This window comes from Dicentrarchus labrax, unplaced genomic scaffold (assembly GCF_905237075.1).
Source record: "Dicentrarchus labrax unplaced genomic scaffold, dlabrax2021, whole genome shotgun sequence".
Classification (NCBI taxonomy): Eukaryota; Metazoa; Chordata; class Actinopteri; family Moronidae; genus Dicentrarchus; species Dicentrarchus labrax.
Genome location: NW_026136718.1, coordinates 10415741 through 10438856, shown reverse-complemented (window position 1 = coordinate 10438856; position 23116 = coordinate 10415741). Strand labels below are relative to the sequence as shown.

At 41.7% G+C, this 23116-nt stretch overlaps 2 protein-coding genes across 3 annotated transcripts; one reads left to right on the top strand and one right to left on the bottom strand.

The window, feature by feature from the left end:
* The first annotated feature begins 863 nt into the window (after positions 1-863).
* LOC127349943 (regulator of nonsense transcripts 1) lies at positions 864-15305 on the top strand. Of its 2 annotated transcripts, none has more exons than XM_051376039.1 (24): positions 864-1143; positions 1586-1728; positions 2444-2533; positions 2748-2919; positions 4415-4591; positions 4837-4998; positions 5266-5353; positions 5649-5747; positions 5960-6068; positions 6307-6466; positions 6803-6921; positions 7020-7184; positions 7900-8014; positions 8167-8310; positions 8466-8679; positions 8796-8913; positions 9316-9472; positions 9738-9880; positions 10117-10291; positions 10690-10771; positions 10922-11086; positions 11254-11474; positions 11663-11785; positions 12418-15305. In XM_051376039.1, exons 1-23 carry the CDS (start codon positions 973-975, stop codon positions 11780-11782), a joined length of 3309 nt encoding a protein of 1102 aa, XP_051231999.1. In that variant the 5' UTR covers positions 864-972; the 3' UTR covers positions 11783-11785; positions 12418-15305. The 2 variants fall into 2 exon arrangements, with proteins under 2 accessions (XP_051231999.1, XP_051232000.1); XM_051376040.1 differs by having other exon boundaries at positions 5266-5392.
* Positions 15287-22832, bottom strand: ddx49 (DEAD (Asp-Glu-Ala-Asp) box polypeptide 49). Its single transcript, XM_051376042.1, has 13 exons — positions 22576-22832; positions 21744-21867; positions 21279-21364; positions 20924-21045; positions 20224-20411; positions 18915-19055; positions 18504-18579; positions 17989-18065; positions 17656-17753; positions 17484-17558; positions 17095-17183; positions 16819-16890; positions 15287-15595 (listed from the first exon to the last, which is right to left on the bottom strand). Exons 1-13 carry the CDS (start codon positions 22688-22690, stop codon positions 15419-15421), a joined length of 1440 nt encoding a protein of 479 aa, XP_051232002.1. The 5' UTR covers positions 22691-22832; the 3' UTR covers positions 15287-15418.
* Positions 22833-23116: the final 284 nt, after the last annotated feature.

Below are 23116 nucleotides of genomic sequence, written 5' to 3'. Positions count from 1 at the left end.
GTCACAAGGACCCTCTAGAGTTATAAAGCATGTCCTGCCTTCACTGATTAATTTGCAGTTAATCATATTATAATAAACCCAGTGAAATACACTGTTGTGCCCCGGTACCATAATCCAGCCTTGTGATAAATACATAGAGAAAACATGGTTAGAGTGAGAGTGTGAAATCTGGACACACACATAAGTTTAGTAATAGCAATGTTGTTTTTCCTAAAATGTATGGATGCCTCTTTCTGCCAGTGTGACAGGGAAAAAAAGATTCTGTAAGTCATTATAATGAGAAACTCAAAATATTGAGAATGTTTCTCATCATTTTAAGATACTATGTCATTATTTTGAGATTTATATTATATATTGTCCATATTATGATAAAGTTTCTAATTTAATGACTTACAGAATCTTTTTTCATCACCTTGGTGGCACTGGGCTTCCACAGGTTGCTGGAGAAACACACAATTTGGATAATACAAATTAAAAAAAACACCTGATAAAGGTGGGCAAAGCAAATCAAGGCTATTTATTTGAGCCTGTGTGGGTGATTTAGTCTAATCAAATATATTTAAATATCCATCATACATTTTAAAGAAGGAAGAATAACTGCAGGAGTTGTTCCCCCAGTCTCCCTGCAGGGGGTCCACGCTTTTGTTTTTGTTTTTTGATACCAGGAAATAGGATCAGAGTGAGAGCTCCCTCGTTGATGATCCGTCTCGGCGTGAACGTCACGACGTCACCACGTCGTGCGGCGCATGGAAGTTCGTCACCGTCGCGGTTGGACCTGCTGCTGGAGCTTTCGAGGTTCTGATCGGTTCCCATTTGTGTTTGGCTTCAAATTCAGACTCAACCGCGCAGCTCCGACTCCCCCCCAACCCCCCAAGAGAGAGAGAAAAAAACAAGCCAACACCGTGTGGAGTTTGTTCACCTTTTTTAAGACGAACACCGGAAACCGTTCGGTAAAGCGAAAGTTGAGTCGAGATGAGTGTGGAGGCGTACGGGCCGAGCTCCCAGACCCTCACCTTCCTGGACACCGAGGAAGCGGAGCTGCTCGGCGCGGACACCCAGGGCTCCGAGTACGACTTCACCGACTTCACCCTACCGAGCCAGACGCAGACCCAAGGCCAGACCCAGAGCCAGCTGGACAACCAGGTCTGGAGGCTCTCGTTTCTCTACGGGAAGGCGAAAATAAAGCGCGCTATTATTGACGTTAGCGACGGTTAGCGGCGGTTAGCGGCGGTTAGCGGCGGTTAGCGACGGTTAGCTGCCTGCTAGCGCGCTATTATTGGATGTAGCGTTGCCTAGCGTCACGTTAGCTAGCGGTTAGCTGTTACTGTTAGCTCGCCCGTCAACTAAAAAAACTCCCAAAGTGACTCCAGGTTGTCTTTGGCACATTTGTTTTGTAGTGCTCGAAGCACAGCGGACTCTCGGGTGTAACTTTAATGATTAGAGATGAGAGTCAAGACCAGTGAGAGTCTGTTAACTTATAATTAACTCGCTTTTTCCGCCGCGGTGTGTCTCCCCCCCCCCTAGCCGCTGGCTGCTACCGCCGTTAGCATCCCGTTTGTTTAGTAAAGCTTGTGTTGTTTTGCAGGTAAACGGTCCTGATGAAGGTCTTCTCAACGGGGGTGTGGATGACTCCGTGGCTAAAGCCAGCCAGCTGTTGGCTGAGCTCAACTTTGAGGAGGATGAAGAAGACACATACTACACCAAAGACCTGCCTGTGCACGCATGCAGGTACGCTGACAGGCGCCACACCATGTCTGGATGTTTACTGTAGATTACTGGGGGAATGATGAAAGGAATATGGGTCGCTGCTTTTACACACCAAATACAGGCCAGACCCTCAAATCATTAATGTGTACTATCCCCACTACACGTTACAGTGCACTATCAAAGTTTACAAGTAGGCTAGTTGTACTCATGCAAGACGGGCACATATTGCAAACGCCAGTATTATTTTTATATATATATATATATATATGTTGGATGTACACTACACTAATATACACCTGTGTATGTATACACTTGCTAGAATACTTTTCATACTCAGATCTACAAGTGTTTGTTAATGGGAAGTTAGAAGTTCCTGGTAAAAAAACAACTTGTTGTTGTTGTTGAACATCCAAAATGTCAAATACTGCTGGAAGAACATCAGGATTGTTTTTGTTTTTTGTTTTGTTTTTTTATACAACCAATTGACTTTTAGAAATGTAATTGTTAAGAGTCCTGCTTGTTTGGAGAGAGCATGATCCCCTGGAATATCGGTTATTATATGTTCAATACAATATGCTCTGACACTTATCACGTCTGTACTTCCTCTGTAATTCAGCCTGTTGTCAGTTTGTCATGGCCTTACTTTTTATCAAGGCAAGGTCCTGTGCTCATGTTGTGTTATGGCTACATACCGCAGTTATTCAGATGCTGTTTTTGATACGTTGTTGTTTTTCAGCTACTGTGGTATCCACGATCCAGCGTGTGTGGTGCACTGCAATACCAGTAAGAAGTGGTTCTGTAATGGACGTGGAAACACATCTGGCAGGTGTGTAGTCTGCTCATCTTCCCTTTATTACTTCACTCCTACTTGAAACTCCCAGAGTCCTTTTTTAAAATGTTTTTATTTTATTTTTTACTGTTGGTCAATATGTGGTGTTATGCAAATTATTTAAGTAGATTTCTGTAGCAATGCTACCAGGACAAATGTGACGGAGATCAAAGTGTTTCTGATTATTTTTCTCCTGTTGTCTGACTCCCAGTCACATTGTGAACCACTTGGTGAGAGCCAAATGCAAAGAGGTGACGCTGCATAAGGATGGGCCGCTGGGCGAGACGGTGTTGGAGTGTTACAACTGCGGTTGTCGTAACGTCTTCCTCCTGGGCTTCATCCCTGCCAAGGCCGATTCCGTGGTGGTGCTACTGTGCAGGCAAGTGTTGTCACGGGAGTAGCCTTTTACATGGGCGGAGGAATGTTCTGTGAAGAGTGTCCCTGGGGACAGCAAGGGACAGCTGTGTGATAAGTGATTATAAGTTACTCTGGAGAATTACCAAAAGCCAAGTTTGCACATTCTTGCTTTGAAACAGGAAGTTTATCATTAGTTCAGTTGTTAAGTTTTAGTCTTTACATCAGATGAATTGGTATACATCCTGAGGCTCAGGAAACTGATGCAGAGTGCCTGAAATGCCTGAATAGTCAGCCAGATGGAAGGAAAACCCCAGGTTATGAAAGTTTACAGCAACAAAAATGTCAGTGATAGACAATCAAAACGTAGATATTTTTATTACGGCAAGAAAATTAGTATAACCTGAATAAAGATTTGTATTTAAAGGTCCAGTGTGAAACATTTAGGAGGATATGTTGAATATAATATTCATAGATGTGTTTTCATTAGTGTGTCATCACCTGAAAATAATATTTTTTTATGTTATTGTTACATTAGAATGAGCTGTTTTTATCTACAGAGGAAGTGGGTCCTCTTCTACGGAGCCCGCCATATTGAACCTCCAGGTTTCTACAGTAGCCAGAAGGGACAAACCAAACACTGGCTCTAGATGGGACCTTTTTGCTTTTTCCTAGAGTTTTGTTTTTCACCGCTACATGCCATTAAATCCTACACACTCATCCTTTAATCATAAAGATAGTGCTGGTCCAAAACAATTGTAGGGTAAAATATTTCAATTAAAATTAGAGTAAACATGACCAAATTTAATTAAATATGTTTTCTTTGGACAGTGTGGCTGTGCTTATATGGCTAAAAACCAGAGCTGAGCAGATACGAATCCCTTAAACTCTTTGATGATCAAACGATGTAATGGGCACACTATTCAAAATTACCCCAAACATGTCTTTGGCATCTCTGTACTACAATTTGACTGCGTTTGACTCACATATTGACCACTATATCTGTAATAAGCTAGTTAGATGCAGAGAAGTTTGCACTGATGAATATCACTAGGGTGGGGACATTAAAACCAGCCAGATGCTGGTACAATATAAAAGTGGCTGTTAGATTTCAGAAACAATAATAATGGTGAATTTGAGCCTTTATCTGTCAGTGGCTGGTAGATTTGTAGAAAGTTATTTTCCCATCCTGAAGATTACATTCATCACTTTTATTCAACAACCTGTTGACTTCCACTAAAATGTGACTTTACTGTCACACAGAAGCAAGTAGTCAGCTAGTCTACAGCTGTTGCTCGGGGAACTCCCTGTTTATATGCACAGACCTCTAACTATTGCTTCCTGCTCAGGTAGTTCATTAAACACTTCTATGGGCACATTCACACGCAGCAGGAAGTACTGTGAGAGATCAACTTAAGCCAGACAAATAAAATTTTTAAATCATTAGTTTGAATACTGTAAAATCTCACACACAAATTAACTGGACTAACTCTCTGTTTGAACCTTGTATCCTCATTCAGGCAGCCCTGTGCCAGCCAGAGTAGCCTGAAGGACATCAACTGGGACAGCTCACAGTGGCAACCACTGATCCAGGACCGCTGCTTTCTGTCCTGGCTGGTGAAGATCCCATCGGAGCAGGAGCAGCTTCGAGCCCGTCAGATCACCGCCCAGCAGATCAACAAGTTAGAGGAGCTCTGGAAGGTAAGCGGCTGGGAGGCTTTTTCTTAGGGGCTACATGTCCAGAGCAACATTGCTTTAAGCTGCAAGCACAGGCTAAAGGTTTGTAAGTGACAGCTGCTTACAGGGATTGGTATCCACCTGTGGCATAACAGTTTTAAAAGACCTCTGCCAATATTTAGTGAAATTTGTGTGTGTGGAATAGGAGTTTGGGTTGGATGTGTGATGTAATCTGTACTGACAGTTGCTTCGACTTTGTTTCCTCCCAGGACAACCCCAGTGCCACCTTGGAAGACCTGGAGAAACCTGGAGTGGATGAGGAGCCCCAGCATGTGCTGCTGCGTTATGAGGACGCCTACCAGTACCAAAACATCTTTGGCCCTTTGGTCAAACTGGAGGCTGACTACGATAAGAAGCTCAAGGAGTCCCAGGTACCTGAACTTCACTTCTAAGTAGGAAACTTTGTGACTCAGAGACTGGTGTTTTTCTTTCTTAAATGTCCGTGATTATTTATACGTAGAGCAGTTTTCGCGTGACATAAAAACATCCATTATATAGTTTCATATGTACATTGAGGATTTTATTCCTATGCCGCAATCACGCTGGACACCATGACACATGAACATAATGTAACTTATATCTTTGACCCTTTGTTATTATTTGATTATATATTTATACTTCTTATTTTCCTTTTGCAGACCCAAGACAATATAACAGTCAGGTGGGACCTGGGGCTGAATAAAAAGCGGATTGCCTATTTCACACTGCCCAAGACGGATTCAGGTGGTAATTCTCTGAGTTTGACTTCCTCCCAGTGGTTCTGTGGTGCAGATAGAACCCATCCCCATCCCCCATCAGTCCTCAAAATTGCACGCAACATCCCCTAACCCTGCATCTTTTGGTGGCATGTGTGCTTGGTATTGTTTTTGCCTCTGTTTTGTAGTGGGGTTTTGTGCCATTTTGTGCGTGCACGGTACTGTATCATTTAATTCATAAACATACCCCATCCTCCTTAGTTTATTTGTGGGTCATTTTTAGCATTGAGTGGTTTCAAACTTATGTCCTTTTATATCAATCTCAGATATGCGGCTGATGCAAGGTGACGAGATCTGCTTGCGGTACAAGGGAGACCTGGCCCCGCTGTGGAAAGGCATCGGCCATGTCATCAAAGTCCCTGACAGTATCCTTTAAACTGTTTGGAGTTGCATATGTTTCATTACATTTCATTACAGTGTCTCCACATCTGACTCATTACATTGGCACAAATCCAAGATGGCAGTGAATAGTCTTAACTATAAAAGACTAATATAGACAACATGGTTCCACCCACACCCACCTACTAGAAATAATTTAAGGATAATGCTGGATTTCCTTAACAGCCTGTGTTTAAAGACTACGGGGATGAAATTGCCATTGAGTTGAGGAGCAGTGTTGGAGCCCCTGTGGAAATCCCCCACAACTTCCAGGTGGACTTTGTGTGGAAGTCAACTTCCTTTGACAGGTAGGCTGAAATTTTATACCTCTAAATGACTAATGTGTAGGGAACATTAGTCATCTCTGAAGTCACTATATTACTCCACAGTGCACAGAATTGTTTACATAGAGGTCATTTTGAATAAAACTGCCATGTGTCATTTGTAAAGTAGAGATAGGGTGTAAATTCACTCCTTTGGATAGGATGGTTTCTTCATGATAGTAAGAAGTGATAATGACTCACATTTATCTATGTATTGCTGCAGGATGCAGAGCGCTCTGAAGACGTTTGCAGTGGACGAGACCTCTGTGTCTGGTTACATTTACCACAAATTGCTGGGACACGAGGTAGAGGATGTCACCATTAAGTGCCAGCTACCAAAGCGCTTCACTGCCCAGGGCCTGCCCGACCTGAATCACTCACAGGTCAGACCTCACTCATCACTGGGTCCTCGTGATTCCTGTTATTATTTTGTCATTTATTTTCTCCTTATGTCTTCAAGACATTAATACCAGTGCAGTAAAAAAGTATGAGTTCACATTACATCAGTGCATCAGTATAGCTCACCTATTTTTAAAAGGAAGTGTTGGACTTCCATTAAATAGCCTTTTATTTATGATAAAAACATGTTATTTGTCTTGGAATGAATGTGGGATTTGGATCTCATTATTGCAAGTGGTTTTAAGAAAGTTTTGATGTCTGTATTTTTTGTAATACTTTACCTGCACTGAATCCTCTGGTTTCCTTGGTTACTTGTTCAGGTGTATGCTGTAAAGACGGTGCTACAGAGGCCTCTCAGTCTGATCCAGGGTCCTCCTGGCACTGGGAAAACTGTCACCTCTGCCACTATTGTCTACCACCTGTCCCGCCAAGGCAACGGGTAATACACGAAGAGTGTTATAGTTACCTTCTTAAAGAACCCTAATGTTATACATTTTGTTTATTGTTGTTTAATTGTTTGTGTTTGTACGTTTGCAGACCAGTCCTGGTGTGTGCTCCCAGTAACATTGCTGTGGATCAGTTGACTGAGAAGATTGACAAGACTGGACTGAAGGTCGTCAGGCTGTGTGCCAAGAGTCGGGAGGCCATCGAGTCACCAGTGTCCTTCCTGGCTCTGCACAACCAGATCAGCAACATGGACAGGTCAGTGGAATGAAGGGAAATTGACGGACTTCAAAAGTTAGTGATAATTGACAAAAAACCTATGAGCCTATAGGCCTATTTAAAATACATTTTAAAAATGAATAAATAGATTGAGATTCACTACTTTATTGTCATATACACTTCAGTGCACACAGCCAGGGTCTGTAACACACAGACATCATCAGTTCTCAGATGAATATATGCGCTATTAATTAAACTTCACAATAACATTATAACAATGCAATAGATTTGGTCAGCTGGCATGAACCTGAGTCACTGCACCATCTACGTTTATGTCACACGCGACACTATTAGCTCCAAAATCCTTGCTGCTTGCAGCACCCCCACTTCCCGCAGCCATGGAACACACAGACAAATATTCCAGCAATATTTGTCTGTACATCCATGGGTACACTGCAGAATCGAACAGAAAATAGACAATTCTGCAAATTTTTATCCTGGTGAAAAGGTAAAGAAATATTGGCTGATATAATGGAGCTCAGATTTTGGAGCTAATTGACTGATTCCATGACAACAATATCCTGTTTACATCCACAAAGATTTTAAGTTATGGGAACTTCACTTCAAAAAGGGGCTACAGTAAAGGGGCTTTTTAGACTTTGAAAACCCCTGGCCTCGATCACAAATTAGTTTGTAGTGTATAACTCCAGTATGTGTTCTCTGTAGTCACCCTGTTGTGTCTTTGTCTCTTTAGCATGCCAGAGCTTCAGAAGCTTCAGCAGCTGAAGGATGAGACTGGTGAGCTGTCGTCTGCTGATGAAAAACGCTACAGGGCTTTGAAACGCACTGCTGAGAGGGAGCTGCTCATGGTGAGGAGGAACTTTAAAGTGTTGGGGAAAGCATGGGATGTTCTGAAAATTTCATGTTTACACAATGAGAAAGACAAGTCTTCTGCCATGGTGATATCCTGGCTCACTCTTCCATTTGAGCATTGCAAATTAACTTCCTCTTTGTTTTCCAGAATGCTGATGTTATCTGTTGTACCTGCGTCGGGGCTGGTGATCCTCGTCTGGCCAAGATGCAGTTCCGCTCCATCCTGATTGATGAGAGCACTCAGGCCACTGAGCCAGAGTGTATGGTGCCTGTGGTGCTTGGAGCCAAGCAGGTACACATGCGCACCACACAGCTAAATAACAAATCTCTGTCTCTACAGCTCAGTTGGCAAAATTATTTGTCCTGAACATACAGGAACAAAAACGTCTTAACATTATGTTGTTCAATTAATTGTCTCACTTTTGTACATCATCTTCCTCCTCCTAGCTCATTCTGGTGGGTGATCACTGCCAGTTGGGTCCTGTGGTAATGTGTAAGAAGGCAGCCAAAGCAGGTCTGTCCCAGTCCCTGTTTGAACGCTTGGTGGTTCTAGGGATTCGGCCAATCCGCCTGCAGGTCCAGTACCGCATGCATCCGGCTCTCAGTGCCTTCCCCTCCAACATTTTCTATGAGGGCTCCCTGCAGAATGGCGTCACTGCAGGTTTGTCAGCACTCAGCAGTTCATTATCTGGTGTGATGGAGGGATAAATTGATTTTCGCTATGGCTGGAACATTAGCAGGTAAAATGGTATAATGAAATCTTCTTGTTCTCCCCAGCTGACCGCATCAAGAAAGGCTTTGACTTCCAGTGGCCTCAGCCAGACAAGCCCATGTTCTTCTACGTGACTCAGGGTCAGGAGGAGATTGCCAGCTCTGGAACCTCGTACCTTAACAGGTATATCAACCATTTTCTAGGGTTATATATTTTGTGTAGATGGATAAATTCATCGATATTTATTAATGGTTAAATTGTGGACTGGAGTAGACTTCCACCACAGATGCAAAATGAATCTGGTGCACTAACATATTTTTGTTTGTGTTTTACTTGTGTAGTATTTTCTTCAATTTAAACAGTGCAGTGAACGTTGGGCCAACATCATCTTGACAAATTGGTGTTGTTTTATTTGCAGCTTTAGCAAATAAAAGAATCCAGATGCCCATTTTGCAGTTTTCAAAATTGGGGGCACCATAAACATCATTTGAATTTTTAGGCCACCATTAGTCTACTCCTATAAGCATTAGATGTAGTTTTAAAATAGTAGCAGGACAGTATTTAACTGATGCTGATGTTTTTAAGGACGGAGGCAGCCAATGTAGAGAAGATCACCACAAGGCTGCTGAAAGCTGGAGCCAAACCCGACCAGATCGGCATCATCACCCCGTACGAGGGTCAGCGCTCTTACCTGGTCCAGTACATGCAGTTCAGTGGCTCCCTGCACACCAAACTCTATCAGGTAACCATACAGATGTACACAGAGATGTAGCTTAAATTTATCTTTTGTATTACTCTTTTAGACAATAATAAATAATAATTTAAAATAGTGTTGTTGGGGGTTACTCTGTCTGTTCTTTTTTGTCCTTCCACCAGAAGAGCTAAAGAAATCTCATTCAAATTGATTGTAGACCTCAATTATCATTAGTGATGTTGGACAAAATTTGTTCCTTCATTTTTACAATGTAATTTCCCCCTCATTCTCCTCTTTTCCTATTCCATTATAGCAAGTGGAAATTGCCAGCGTGGATGCCTTCCAGGGCAGAGAGAAGGACTTCATCATCCTGTCTTGTGTTCGTGCCAATGAGCACCAGGGCATCGGCTTTCTGAATGACCCACGTCGTCTCAACGTGGCACTGACCAGAGCCAAGTAAAAACCTCAGTATAACTGTTCAATGGATGCAATTTAGATACTGTCTTACATAGTCTTGTTGCAACTGTATGTATGTGTGTATAATCAGACCCCTGGACTTTTTTTTTTACATACAAAAACCTGTGCCAGAATAATTTGGAAGATGCTGTCATTAGGAAAAATTCTACACAGTGATTGCAATACAAAATTTCCACCCCATCCCTGAGCAGCAGTCTTGTGTGTTGTGAATGAAGGTATGGTGTGATCATTGTGGGGAACCCCAAGGCTCTCTCCAAGCAGCCGCTGTGGAACAACCTGCTGAACAACTACAAAGAGCAGAAAGTGCTCGTGGAGGGACCCCTCAACAACCTGAGGGAGAGCCTCATGCAGTTCAGCAAGCCCCGCAAGCTGGTCAACACCATCAACCCTGTGAGTTGAACAAACTACTGTATATTTAGCCACAGTGTTAGTTTAAGGACTTTGTTAGACTTCTGTTACAAACACCTGTTGACACATGTAAACTAAAGTCTTGACTCTCCGCAGCTTTGAACAGTTAGTAGATTAATGTTGATTATGGTTATTGATTTGTAATAATAAAAGTGCCAAAAATTGCCAAATTAACTGGTTTCTTTTTCACAAATGTGAATATTATACTTGGATAGTAAATTGAATATCTTAGTGTTTCAGACTTTCTGACAGATACAATGTTTTTAGACCAAATGGTTAATTGTAAAACAGAACAGGCAGATTGATCATTAGTGAAGATAATAGTTAGTTGCAGCTCAAAATCTGTGAAGTATCCAACTGTGTGTCTGTTTTTGTCCAAGGGGGGCCGTTTTATGAGCACTGCGATGTACGATGCCCGTGAGGCCCTCATCCCTGGCTCCGCCTACGACCGCAGTAATGCTGGTATTTATTTTAATATGTATTCAGTATCTTATGGTATGACATAAAATAATAACCTATGACAAACTTACTTTTTTACCAACGGGCTCCATCACAATCCTGCATTGTCTTGTTTTCTTTGACATGAACCTTGTTCTGTGTGTTTTCTTTCAGCTGGACGCCCGTCCAACATGTACTTCCAAACTCACGATCAGATTGGGATGATTGGGGCGGGCCCCGGTCACATGGCCGCTATGAATATTCCCATACCATTCAACCTGGTGATGCCGCCAATGCCCCCACCCAGTTACCTGGGTCAGACCAATGGCCCTGCTGCAGGTACAGTACAACACTAAGAAAGTTCTCTGAGCAATTACATAAATCGAAAACAGGCAAAATTTGGTCCAGCTTGTTAGAGGGAAAATGTAATCTGAACATGCTTCAAGAGAATACCCCATAATGCAAGGTTGATTGATTTGACTCTGGTCCTGATCTTTTTCATTAAGGTCGTGGAGCTATGAAGGGTAAGCCCGGGCGTGGCGGGCGGCAGAGGGTCCGTGGCTCAGGAAACCAGGGTTCCAGTCAGGGTAACGGACCAAACAGCCAGGCCAGCCAGGATGGGGCGTCCCAGTCCTTCTCCCAGGGCCCACTGACACAGGGCTACATCTCCATGAGCCAGCCCTCTCAGATGAGCCAGCCTGGCCTCTCCCAGCCAGAGCTGTCCCAGGTAATACATCTTTTTGAGGAGTTTGTTGTATGAGGGGTTATTTGCACTGGTCACATGGTTCATCATTGTTAATTGAACAAATTCAGTAGACATATAAGAGGAATAATAATAATAGGTTCTGGCATACAGCTCACTGATGACGGCCAAATATGTGTCTCTAATGATGTTTCTGTCCTCCTGTTTTCCAGGACAGCTACCTGGGCGACGAGTTCAAGTCCCAAATCGACGTGGCTTTGTCCCAGGACTCAACTTACCAGGGTGAACGTGCATACCAGCATGGTGGGGTAACTGGACTGTCACAGTACTAGATTGTAAGTACATAAAACATGCTCTTATCTGGAACAATATATTTATTTCCCCCGGTGACCTATATGTTCAGGATTGTTTGTTTGATTTCTATGTTCTGATTATCTTTGTAAAACTTAAAAACTTTGCATTTAAAAATAAAAACTAAAAACATGCTCTTAGCAGTTATAATATAGCACATTAAAAGGTTTTGGAAGTTGTGCAGGGCCACATGGTGTATATATAATATTTTTTCATTATTATTATTTTATAGACCTTATGAGAAGTTTGGATGTGTCCCCCCTTTTGAGAATTCGCACATTATCAGTTTTCTTTCTTTCTCAGCCCTAGCCAAATGATATTGTGGCTGTTGGTGTCACTGTGTTGTGATGTATGTTACCTAGACTTTGTGAGGTCTTTTGTTTGTCCTGCAACTAATGTCAAATCCACTGTCTTTTACAAATGTGTCTATGAAGTGATTCTGAGATTCAGGAATGTTTAGCAGGATGATTTTGCAGACTTATTATGCCGATTCAGTCGGAGACATCTGACTCAATCTAAAGCCAGTATTGTTCACCTTGTTGGGGTGAAAAAAAATAGTTATTTGTTAAATCATCTTCATGTTGTGGAGGTTATAAACCTGTTTTGTGTCTTGCAGGTCACTTGAAGAAGGGAGCTAGGCTTGAGCTGAGCTTAGTTCATCAGCTTTTTAATCTGGGAAATAATAAAAACATAAAATGGATACCTGTTTTCCTCTGCTACAACCGAAGCACCACTGAGTGAAAGCGACGGGATAGCGAAACCAAACCAATGACCAGCGAGAGAGATAAGAGGGTAGAAGAAGACGAGAGCACGAACAGACGGGCAGGGAAGATGGCAAGAGAGGCCGAGTGAACAAGCAAGAGGCAGGGACCGATGTCCGTGCAAAGTGAAGGAGGGAAGTCGAGAAAATGGCGGCGTGTGGTCGAGCTGCTGAGGGAAACAGAGGGGAGATCTCACTGGTCTCATGGGAATCCAAATGAGGCTAAACTCCCAACAAAACAATCCAGCCAACCCCTTCAACCTACAGCCTCCAGGAAAGGAAGGAAAGCGATGTTATCTTCGGATGGGGATCGAAGCTTTTCAACTGAATTTGAAGAACTTGTTCTCCAAACATGCAGGGGGGGCATGATTACAGAAAGCCATTGAACAGGCAACAAAAAAAATCCCCACGCTAAAAGTCGGTTGGTTTCTCGACCTGTTTCTCTTAAATTTGGTTCATCATGGGAGGAGAGCGGCACCAACAATCTTCTATTGGGCCCAACAACCTCAGCAGCCTCTGAAGGAAGCGGCAGTCGACACACCCACTCGGAAGAGGAAATAAAAACACGGTTTCTGTGCTTGAGTCTGAGATTAAAGAGCCTTGAATTGAAATACCTTTGATTTGCCTTGAGAACCACTGGCTCACTCACAAGGTCTTTAATGGGGTGGTTTCGACCACACGTCAGTGGTGGAGTGGCACAGGGATTTCAGACTGTTTTTTCAAGGCATGACGCGCGAATCCCAACGATATCGCGATCATCATGGGACAGTTTTTCTTCTCTGAAGTACCTTTCTTATCACAGAGCACAAAATTGCAAAAAAGTCATCGAAACTATCAAACATGACCAGCATTGAATATTCAACTCAATGTCATTTGATGTTTCAGCGAAGGCTTTTCCTTATTTTAATCTTTTGGAAGCAGGGGTGGTGTCCCACTGCGCTTCATGACCAGATGTCTTTTTTTAAAACACTCTGTGTACGCTTAGATTGGCAAATGCTTGAATGCTTTGCATCGATTGATTCCTCAGGGGATTGTGGACTGTCCACACTCATCACACAAATCCCTGCTTGAGGTGAAAGAAACCAAACAAGAAGGATGATGGTAGTCGAGGCTTATAGGCGGTCGTGGCAATCAATCCACCACAGGTAAGGAGTAGAAAAGGAAGGTGGCTGAGGGAGAGAAGGATATGAGAGTCTCCACATCTGGAAGATTAATTCAGGCCATCGCCAGGGTTAAAAATTTAGAGGGAAATGTTTGGCATTAGGACTGCTCAGTCCCAATGGATGACCACACGTTAGATGTAGTTGTAAACTCAGTGTCATTTCACACATTTTGATTTTGTGAATAATATTCACATAACAAGCAATATAGCCATGCTGATGGCCATATTGCCCAGCCACACAAGTCTAAAGATAATTAGGGTAAAACTTTCATAGGAAATATATCTAAAATCTCAGTTGAAAGGTCTTTACCTCCTGTTTATTAAAACATTTTACCAAACCCGTTACACAAAGTGGAAATGCCGTCAGTACTGATTAGATGGCAAAGAGATGACTGAGAAACGTGAATCAGTGCCTATAACCAATCACCTTCAGATAAACAGCTGCAGCACAAGCATGAATGTAGTTCAAATCAAACTACCAGCATAATAATAATAATAATAAAAAAAACTTCCACACACCAGAGGGCTCAAGAAACCCACAGAAAAGGACTTATTTTTGTTAATAAAATCAGGCCAGGTAATGACGAGGTCAACGAGTTTAGCAGCTGGGTAGTTTTTCAAAGGGTGGGCGGATGAAAAAAAGCCACCTTCCTTCTCTGTGGAGTAAAACAAACGAAGGCTGGTTGAATTTTTTTTTCCTTATGTGGACTTTTGATTTGTGCAAAGCTGTTTTTTGCCTGCATTATGTATTCCTTGTAGAGTTCCTCTTGAGATTTATGTGGATCCTGAACCCTCTTCCTGGAGAACTTTGTGAACCTGAACCTTGAGTTGATCCAAACTTTGCTTTTTGTCAGATGATTCGCTGCTTTGTGTGTCATGTTTTGTTTAGTTGGGTGTTATTTAGCCATTTTGTGTAGTTTTACTAAAAAAAAAAAAAAAATCTGTTTTTGTAGCAACTTGCTGACAACAGGAATGAGGCGGACGCCGTTTCCTTTCATTAGTTTTGTATCTCCTCCTCAAACTGTCCGAGGGATTGTAGTTTTTTAACTCTTCCAGGAAAGATGCTTTCTGAACAGTTAAGAATGTACTTCACTGTTGTTTCTCACCTGCTTCTCATTTCAGCAGTCATGTGACAATCATGTTGCGAGTAGATGTTGCCATGTTTGACTTAGAAAATGTTCTGTTTTGTTGACATTGAGCGAATCTCTCATTTTTTCCAATGAATTAGTTTCACATATCAACCCTTTCCACTGAAGTCCTAACATGTTATAGCTTTAAGAACCTGCTGCCGTAATATTATTGTATTGCTTTGGTGTTTTTCCATCTTCTGAGCCACAATGAATTGCAACATATGTGCAGTGATCATTGAAGAAGTGATTCAGTTGTAGATTAGTTGTTAAAACATTTGCATCCAAACCTTTGATTCTCTACGTCAACAGGCAAAGATTAAATAAATGAACTTAGAGAGCTCAATGTGATGTAAATACCTATTTGAGTCTTATTTGCAGTGAAGTTTCATCACAACATGGTGGTTTCCTTGTTAAACTGAATCAATAAAGGCTGTCGATTTGAGCAAATTTAATGGTATGAATTCAGCACCTCTTCAAATTTATTGCAGATGCTCACAAATATGAAAATATTACAGGTATTTTACAGTAATAAAACTTGTAGTATATACATGGGTCTCAGCAGTTTTCATGCTGTAGCCTGTGCCGCCTTTTTCTTTTTCATCTGTTTTCTCTTCATCAGTTTCTTTTTCAGCTGTCCATGTTTCTGTCTCTGAATGCTCTCCTGGATTTTCTGTTTGAACAACTTCTTCTGGCCCTTGATCTTCTCCAGCTCGGCCTTCCTCTTAGCCTCCAGGTCTGGATCCTGAAACAGCATTTTCAACAAATCAACAAAAGGCCATTTCAAATCATAAAAGTTGGTTCCAAAACTCATCTCAAACCAAAAACCTTTATCTAATTTTGGTGTATAGTGAATGTTTTTTGCCCCACACTGGCCCATTTTACAGATTATATTTGGAGTTGTTGGAATGGGTCAGTCTGAAAAGTCTCATGAACAGGAACTTGATGGGTTTGCTAGCAATTAATTGAATGATGAAACATTTTTCCTACAATTTTTACCACATCCTTTCCAAAAACCTTAAATGTGCATTTACAGTTGCATATTAGTTTGCATCTTGTTGCTTCATCTTAGTAGTGTTCAGACAATAAACTTAAATTTGTTCAAAATAGTGCTGTCAAACAATTAAAATATTTAATCGCATTAATGTCAGTTAACTCGCAATTAATCGCACATTTTTATCTATTCTAAATGTCCCTTGATTTCTTTTTGTCCCATTATTTATTCTCATTTTAATGCTTTTAACATGGAAAAGTGGATCGGCTTGCTTTGTGCAAATGTTGTTTTTATTGAAAACAACACTGGCATATACTGTAGTGTTCAATTTCACACTAACATTCTCACTTATCTCTCACACAGTGTAACACTGTCCATCAATAAAAGAGTGAAAAAAATACTTTGTCACACAAACAGCCCCTTCAACAGCCCTTTCTAAGGGATCAAAACAGGGCGATACAAAATAAAATTACAAAGTGCACTGTGGTAACTAGGACTCGCCTATAGTGCAGTTAAGCCATGGCTTAATACTTTTTCAAGTTTGCTTTGAACATGCAGTGGTGTGTCTTTATTCCAGGCTAACCGCCTTATTTAAATGAACCGTAATGGTTACCAATAAAAGGTAAGTCTACTACTTCTTTGCTTTGAGCCAGTTAAACAGACAAGCCTGTTGACATTTTCAGAGAACAAGGAATCCATCCATTTCAGCGTCTCACGCTCGCCATCCACTCAAAACATAACGTCTACTGCTCTTAAACAAGTGTGTGCGGCGTGCCTGTTGTTTTGTTTCCGGTCTAGCTAGATCCGGTGTGGTGTTGTAGTGTTTTTAACGTTACTAGTTGTTGCAACAGCATGTGAAAAAAACTACAAAGTGTGCTAGGCGTTAATCTTGCGATAAAAAAATGAACGCGGTTAATAACGCGTTAAACTGACAGCACTAGTTCAAATGTTTAGCTGCTAAAAAAGAAATGTACCTTTCCCTCCAAGATCAGCTGTTTCCTCTTGTTGATCTCCTTTTTCTCATCAAAGTCTGTCGACTCGAGTTTCTGCAATAGGGAGAGTTCACCAGCATTTTAGAGTACAGTCAGAAATAGACAGCCATGACTGAAGAATTATGTTGACAAAGGAACTACTGGATCAAATCCATCATAAAAAAAGTAGTCCCAGAGTCAATTAACATTAAGTGTTGTGCACTTAACTACCAAGAGTTGAGCTAATGACTGAATATGAAGAAAAAGAGGCCTCCGTACTATTTCACACTCCCGTCTGGTCACGTTGACCTGGGTGAGGATCTTCAGGACTTCTTTCTCCTCCACAGGATACTCCTTCAGCTTCGTTTCTGTGTGAACACAACAGACCGTTTGTGGAGTTACACCACACTTTCACACTGTAGATGGTGAACTGAGAAATATCTGTCTCAGTCTGGTCCTGGATGATATCACTTAACATCCTGTCTAAGACTTTCCAGTCCTGTTCTCTTTTGTGATGAAGGCCAAATGTACAGTATTAAACACACAAGAGGAGCAAGCTGGCAGGTCAGAAGGTGGTTTTTAGTGGAGCTGTGAAGATGCACATTAAGGACAAGTTGGCGGAACATTTTCCTATGTTCCTTTTAATTCAGGCTTTATAAGTAACTTACGAGTCTGTTCTTCGATGGAGTGGACCAGGTGGATGTCGTACTGTGTCACCAGTGTGATGGACACGCCGTTCCTCCCTGCAGAGGAAGAAAACATCATGTATGAGCTCATGGTCCAGAGTAAGTCATTGATGGGGGAGGATGTTGGTACTAAAAAGAGTTGTTAAAAGGTTACCTGCTCTCGCTGTTCGTCCGACTCTGTGTATGTAAATCTTGGGAATGCCTGGGGTGTTGTGGTTGATGACAACCTGCACGGTCGGAATATCCAAACCTCTGTGAGTCAGACAGAAGAGGAAGGATGTCAAAACAAGGTGACATCAGCCTGTCTATATCTGTTTAACTCCTATAGAACTGACAGATGATTTTGCTAACAAACTTTGTGAAAGACCATCATCCTCCTCCTCCTCCTCCTCCTCCTCCTCCTCCTCCTCCTCCTCCTCCTCCTCCTCCTCCTCCTCCTCCTCCTCCTCCTCCTCGAGACATACAGCGGCTCAGCGGAGCTCCTTACCTGGCAGCCACGTCTGTTGCGATCAGGATTTTGTAGACGCTGGCCTTGAACTTGGCAAGGTTTGCGAATCGTTGTTTCTGGAGAAGATAAAGAGCAGCCGTTCATTCTGCAGGCCCATTCATGTGGTTTAATCTGCTTTAATCCCTTTCACTCACTCATTTCTACATCATCACAATGGCTTTGTGCTCACTGTACGTTTCTGTCTTTGTCCCTTTAATGAGACGAATACATTTTCCATATCCAACGCGAGCTAGTGGAGGAGCTCTGAAGATTGGTGATAAAGGACACATCACCATGTTCTCACCTTTCTCTCACACAAAGCGAACTCACATTCTTTGTGTAAACCAATAAAACTGACTGATACAGACTATCCTTCAGCTGTCATTCCCCCAGCATGGTCGCCTCTCCCTCATAGCCCTAAAAAAATCAGCAGGCTTGAAACATACTTGCTGATATACTAGCAGTTGGTGACCTGACTGTAAAAATAAAGTTTCTAAATTGCACTAGACTCTAACCTGTTTCATCATGGAGTGCAGGGAGATGGTTGGAAAGTTAAATTCTCGCAGCATCATGGTGATGATTTGGCAGTTTCTGAGGAAGAATGAAGAAAAACAAGCAAATTATTTCATCATTCATTCATTCATTCATGATTTCAACATAAACATGTACAAAGAACTGGCTACTGATCACACCCAGGTTCAAGTTTCAAAGACATAAAAGCTTAAGGTAGCTTCTAGGCTTAATATATTTATCTACTTAACAATAACAGACACTCAACACCGAACAGGCAAACTCTCCAATTATTAACATTACACGTCTCATAAAGGCTACTTTAGAAAACTAGCATCGCTTAAGGTCACCACAATGCTCAATATTGTACAGGCATGCAATGAATACTTAATTTTAATTCCTTCTGAGCTTCTTACTTGCACGTATTGGTGAAGATGATGATGGACCAGTCGTCGTGCTGGTCAGTAAACGTCTGGATCAGGTGGACCAGGTAGGCGTCCTTCACCTTCTCTGGAGTGAGGATGTACCTCTGGTCCAGCTCCTCCACCGTTCGTGTCCTGTGAACAACAATAAGGTGTTATTTCACGGCCCCCCTATAGAGTTTCTGTTGCCAGAGAGGTGAGAACCCGCAACCCTGGAGCTGGTATTCACAAGAAGTTTGTGCAAGGAGGATTTGAACGTTACTTCACATTCAGCTGCAGAGAACAAGTGGAAATCTGCACTCGAAAGCCTGTAAGTGTAAACATGTAAAGGCTAACCAAGATGAAAACAAGGAACGAACGAGTGCATCAGCTCACTGGACGTCCAATTCTGAGGATAAGTGTAACGACCACAGAAGCAAAAAGTTCCTGCTCTGAAGTGATACCATTTTATTCCGCGCCCACTTTGAATCGGCCGTCTCTGGTGTTACATTTCCTGTTCCACATCACGACATTTGAATACACCTGCATGAGTCTTTCTGTGCTTTCTGCAAATGGTCTGAGCGTTCCAGCAGGATGCTCATTCAACCGCACTTAACACTTCTGCTCGAATTATTTGCATGACTCTACCTTGCATGCAAAAGGCATTTGTGTGAGAGATGCAGTTCAGCGATTAGTTGCACCTCAGATCAGCTGACAGGCGAACTGATCTTCCAGGCTGATGCTCCGGTTTTATTAATAACACGCACAGAATGCATCTGAAATGAGGCACAAAAGCTCTTAATAAGTGTTTTCTTCAACCTTGCAATAAAAGGGGTTGACACACTAGAGATGGGGAATTATACGATTGTATTGGTACCAATATCATTATTGATTCTGCTTATTAGTTCCTGATCAATTTTCTGTGTGGAAAAAAGTCTTATCGGTATATACAGGTTTTCAACAGCAATGCAACTGTTTTATTGTCTCTGAGTCTGAACACAGTAGAAAAAGAGTAGAGTTTGAGTTTCTTGAAATGAAGCCATGCTTTGGATCATTTCTTCCTCTCTACCATGACTCCTTCTTGTGCCAAGTTTCCAGCAGCGTAGATGCATGAGTGTGACAGACACTGTCAGAAAAACATGCCAAATATTGATAAAAGAAATCAATAAGCTTGGTGGCTTGTGATTCCGATGGATCAGACAATTTGGAACTGGTTCTCCATTCCCATCCCTACTGCACACAAAGTTTAAAATTAAAATTAAACCTGTATTGTCGGTCTATCTTCTCCCCGACTACTCAACAGCCTTAGCAGCAGGTTACTCACTCTGACTTGCTCTCCCAGAAGTAAGGTTGGTTCATGGCGATTTTCTTCAGCTCCTGCAGGGTGTCAGTGAGGGTGGCGCTGAACAGCAGCGTCTGACGTTTAGCCGGTAAAATCCCCATGATCGTCTCCAGGTCTTTGGTGAAGTCAGTGCAACCCTGCTCCAACAGCCGGTCCGCCTCGTCCATAATCTGGCAAACACACAGACGAAACCACAAACTGTACTGGTCTGTTGTCAAAACAGTGGAGGATGAAGTAGCTTCAAATGTCCAAACTTGATAATTTCATGGGTGAGCATAAAAAATTAAATAAAAACATTTATAAAACTAATTTCAGAACAGGATTTTGTTATTATTATTACTATTATTACTTTACAGACTCTTAAGGATCTGCATTAAAGAGTATTGTATGTTCATTTGCTGTTTAAAATACATGTAAACAATTGAAGATGTATATGATCATCTGGGGCTGCACAGGGTTTAAAAATTAAAAAAAACACATTAACTCATGAGCTTAATTAAAGCATTAATTTGCACACATGAACTTTGTATTAACTTCATTAACTGTGAAATAATGTATTCACTTCCTGGCCTAAACTTAGTTCTAACATAACTAAACAGATCCTAAGTAAATGAGCGCTACAGCAGAGACAAGGCACTGAAACTTTGTCCAAGTGTCAGTTTGTGTTCCTTCCTGAACTCACCAGAAACTGGATCTTGCTCATGCTGAAGGTGTTGGAGCTGCGGATGTGATCAGCCAGCCGTCCCGGCGTCGCTACAACCACATGCGGTTGGTTGGACAGCTCCAGCGCCTGGCTCACCATGTCTGTCGGTAACACAACAGCGACACTGTCAGCACGGATGTAAGACTCAGACAGAATCCAGCAGTACCTGGCAGCAGTGCTTTATAACTCCAGCACCCTCTCGTAATAAGAGCGGTACACACAACAGAGGGGTTGGCGACATGAGCTCATTCACACAAAGACAATAAAATCTGATCTGTGATTGTAAGCTGAGTGATATCTTTTGTTTTACAGTTTGTAGGATGTGCAGATTTACCCATTCCACCAACAATGATGCAGTCTTTCAGACCCAAAGGCTTCCCAAGGACTCGAAACTGCTCTGCAATCTGATAGGCCAGCTCCCTGCATGACATCACAAATGATACATAATCAGTTGGGAACATGGGTTGGGGTGCTATTAATCTCATAATCAGTCACTTTTAATGTAACAAATACAACAATTCTTATTTTAAGGAGACTATAAAGTGAGGAAAACATACCTATGTATATTATATTCCACTTCTGACAATAGATCCTCCTAAATGTTACACACTGGACTTTTAAAACTCAAACAAAAACACTGGCTCTAGATAGGGATATTCGTGTTTTTCAGGTTCAGGTTTCAATTTGCTTATTTTCTCTTGTTTGTGGTTCTGCTGTTGTGTTTTATTGTGCAAACATAAATACATTTAAAAATGTATTATATATATATATATAAATATAATCACTGTACAATGCTGACCTGGTCGGAGTGAGCACCAAGCAGAAGATGCCATACGGGTCCTCTGACAGTTTCTGCAGCACTGGGAGCACAAACGCTGCCGTCTTCCCACTTCCAGTCTTAGCACAGCCCAAACAGTCCCGGCCTGAGAGGAAGAACAATTCAATTCAATTCAATTTTATTTGTATAACGCTTATTCAAAATAGAAGTTATCTCAGGACACTTTTCAAAACACCTTCATTCACCTGCTCTGATTTACTGACTTACATGCCTCCTGGTTATTTCCAAGGATTAAAAAATATTAAAATATTTTCCTCGTCAAGTGGCTCATCCAAACTCCACTAAAAATATAATCAATTAATTGTATTTTTGCATTATCTACAAACTCACACACTTTGAAGATCAACCCTTTGAATTATTTCTTATCTAGAGAGTTTTCTGGCAAATTCGGCAACAGTCAAATAAAATAAAATCAGATATTTTATAGTTTACAGCCACCAATGTATATGTTAAGGGAGAGAACCAGAGGAAAACAGTGGCCTGATCCCAGACCTCTGAATTGCTGACAACGGGATAATCACCAGCTCTAAAGATAATATTTTAACTAAAACTAAAACCCGATTGGCCCATTTCATATAAATACAAAAAAACAATAGAGTTTTCTAATGTAAAAGTATAAAAGTATTTACCTTCACTGACAACAAGCACTGACCAGTAAATTGATAGATTTGTCAATGGAGTTCTGCATTACTTATCGGGACATCTGAACGTGGGGTCAATAAGATATTCACATTACAGACAGACAGCGTGGTGATCTGTTTTAAACCTTTAGAGTTAACAGAGGCGGACTCACCCTGCAGTATCGCCGGCATACAGTGTTCCTGTACAGGAGTGGGTTTATTGATCCCCAGCTGCTCACACTGTCTAACCAGCCAGTCTGACAGACCGAGCGACGAAAAGTCGGCCATCTCTGATTTATCTGCTTCTCTCCGGCCAGATAACTTCTCCTCTGTACTTCAGAGAAACACTGAACTACTTTATTTTAACGCAGGGAAAAACATCCTCGTGTATTTCATCAGTGGTCGCTGTAGGGTGACGTAACAGCATGACGTATTACGCTGCTTCTTCTTCTTCTTCTTCTTCTTCTTCTGGTTACGCAGAGACGGCGGCGTGTCGCTGCCCTCTGCTGGTTTTATTTTAAATAGGACCTGAAGTAAAATCTTGGTAACATGTTTTCATGTTGACCCCCATCTTTATATAAACTAATGATCCCCCCCCTCCCCTTATAGGCTACCTATATTGTATTACTGTTGACAGTAAGAAGGTAAACAGCTCACCTATCAATATTCAATAAACTCAACTGTAGTTTATCCTTTCAATTCAATTCAATTCAA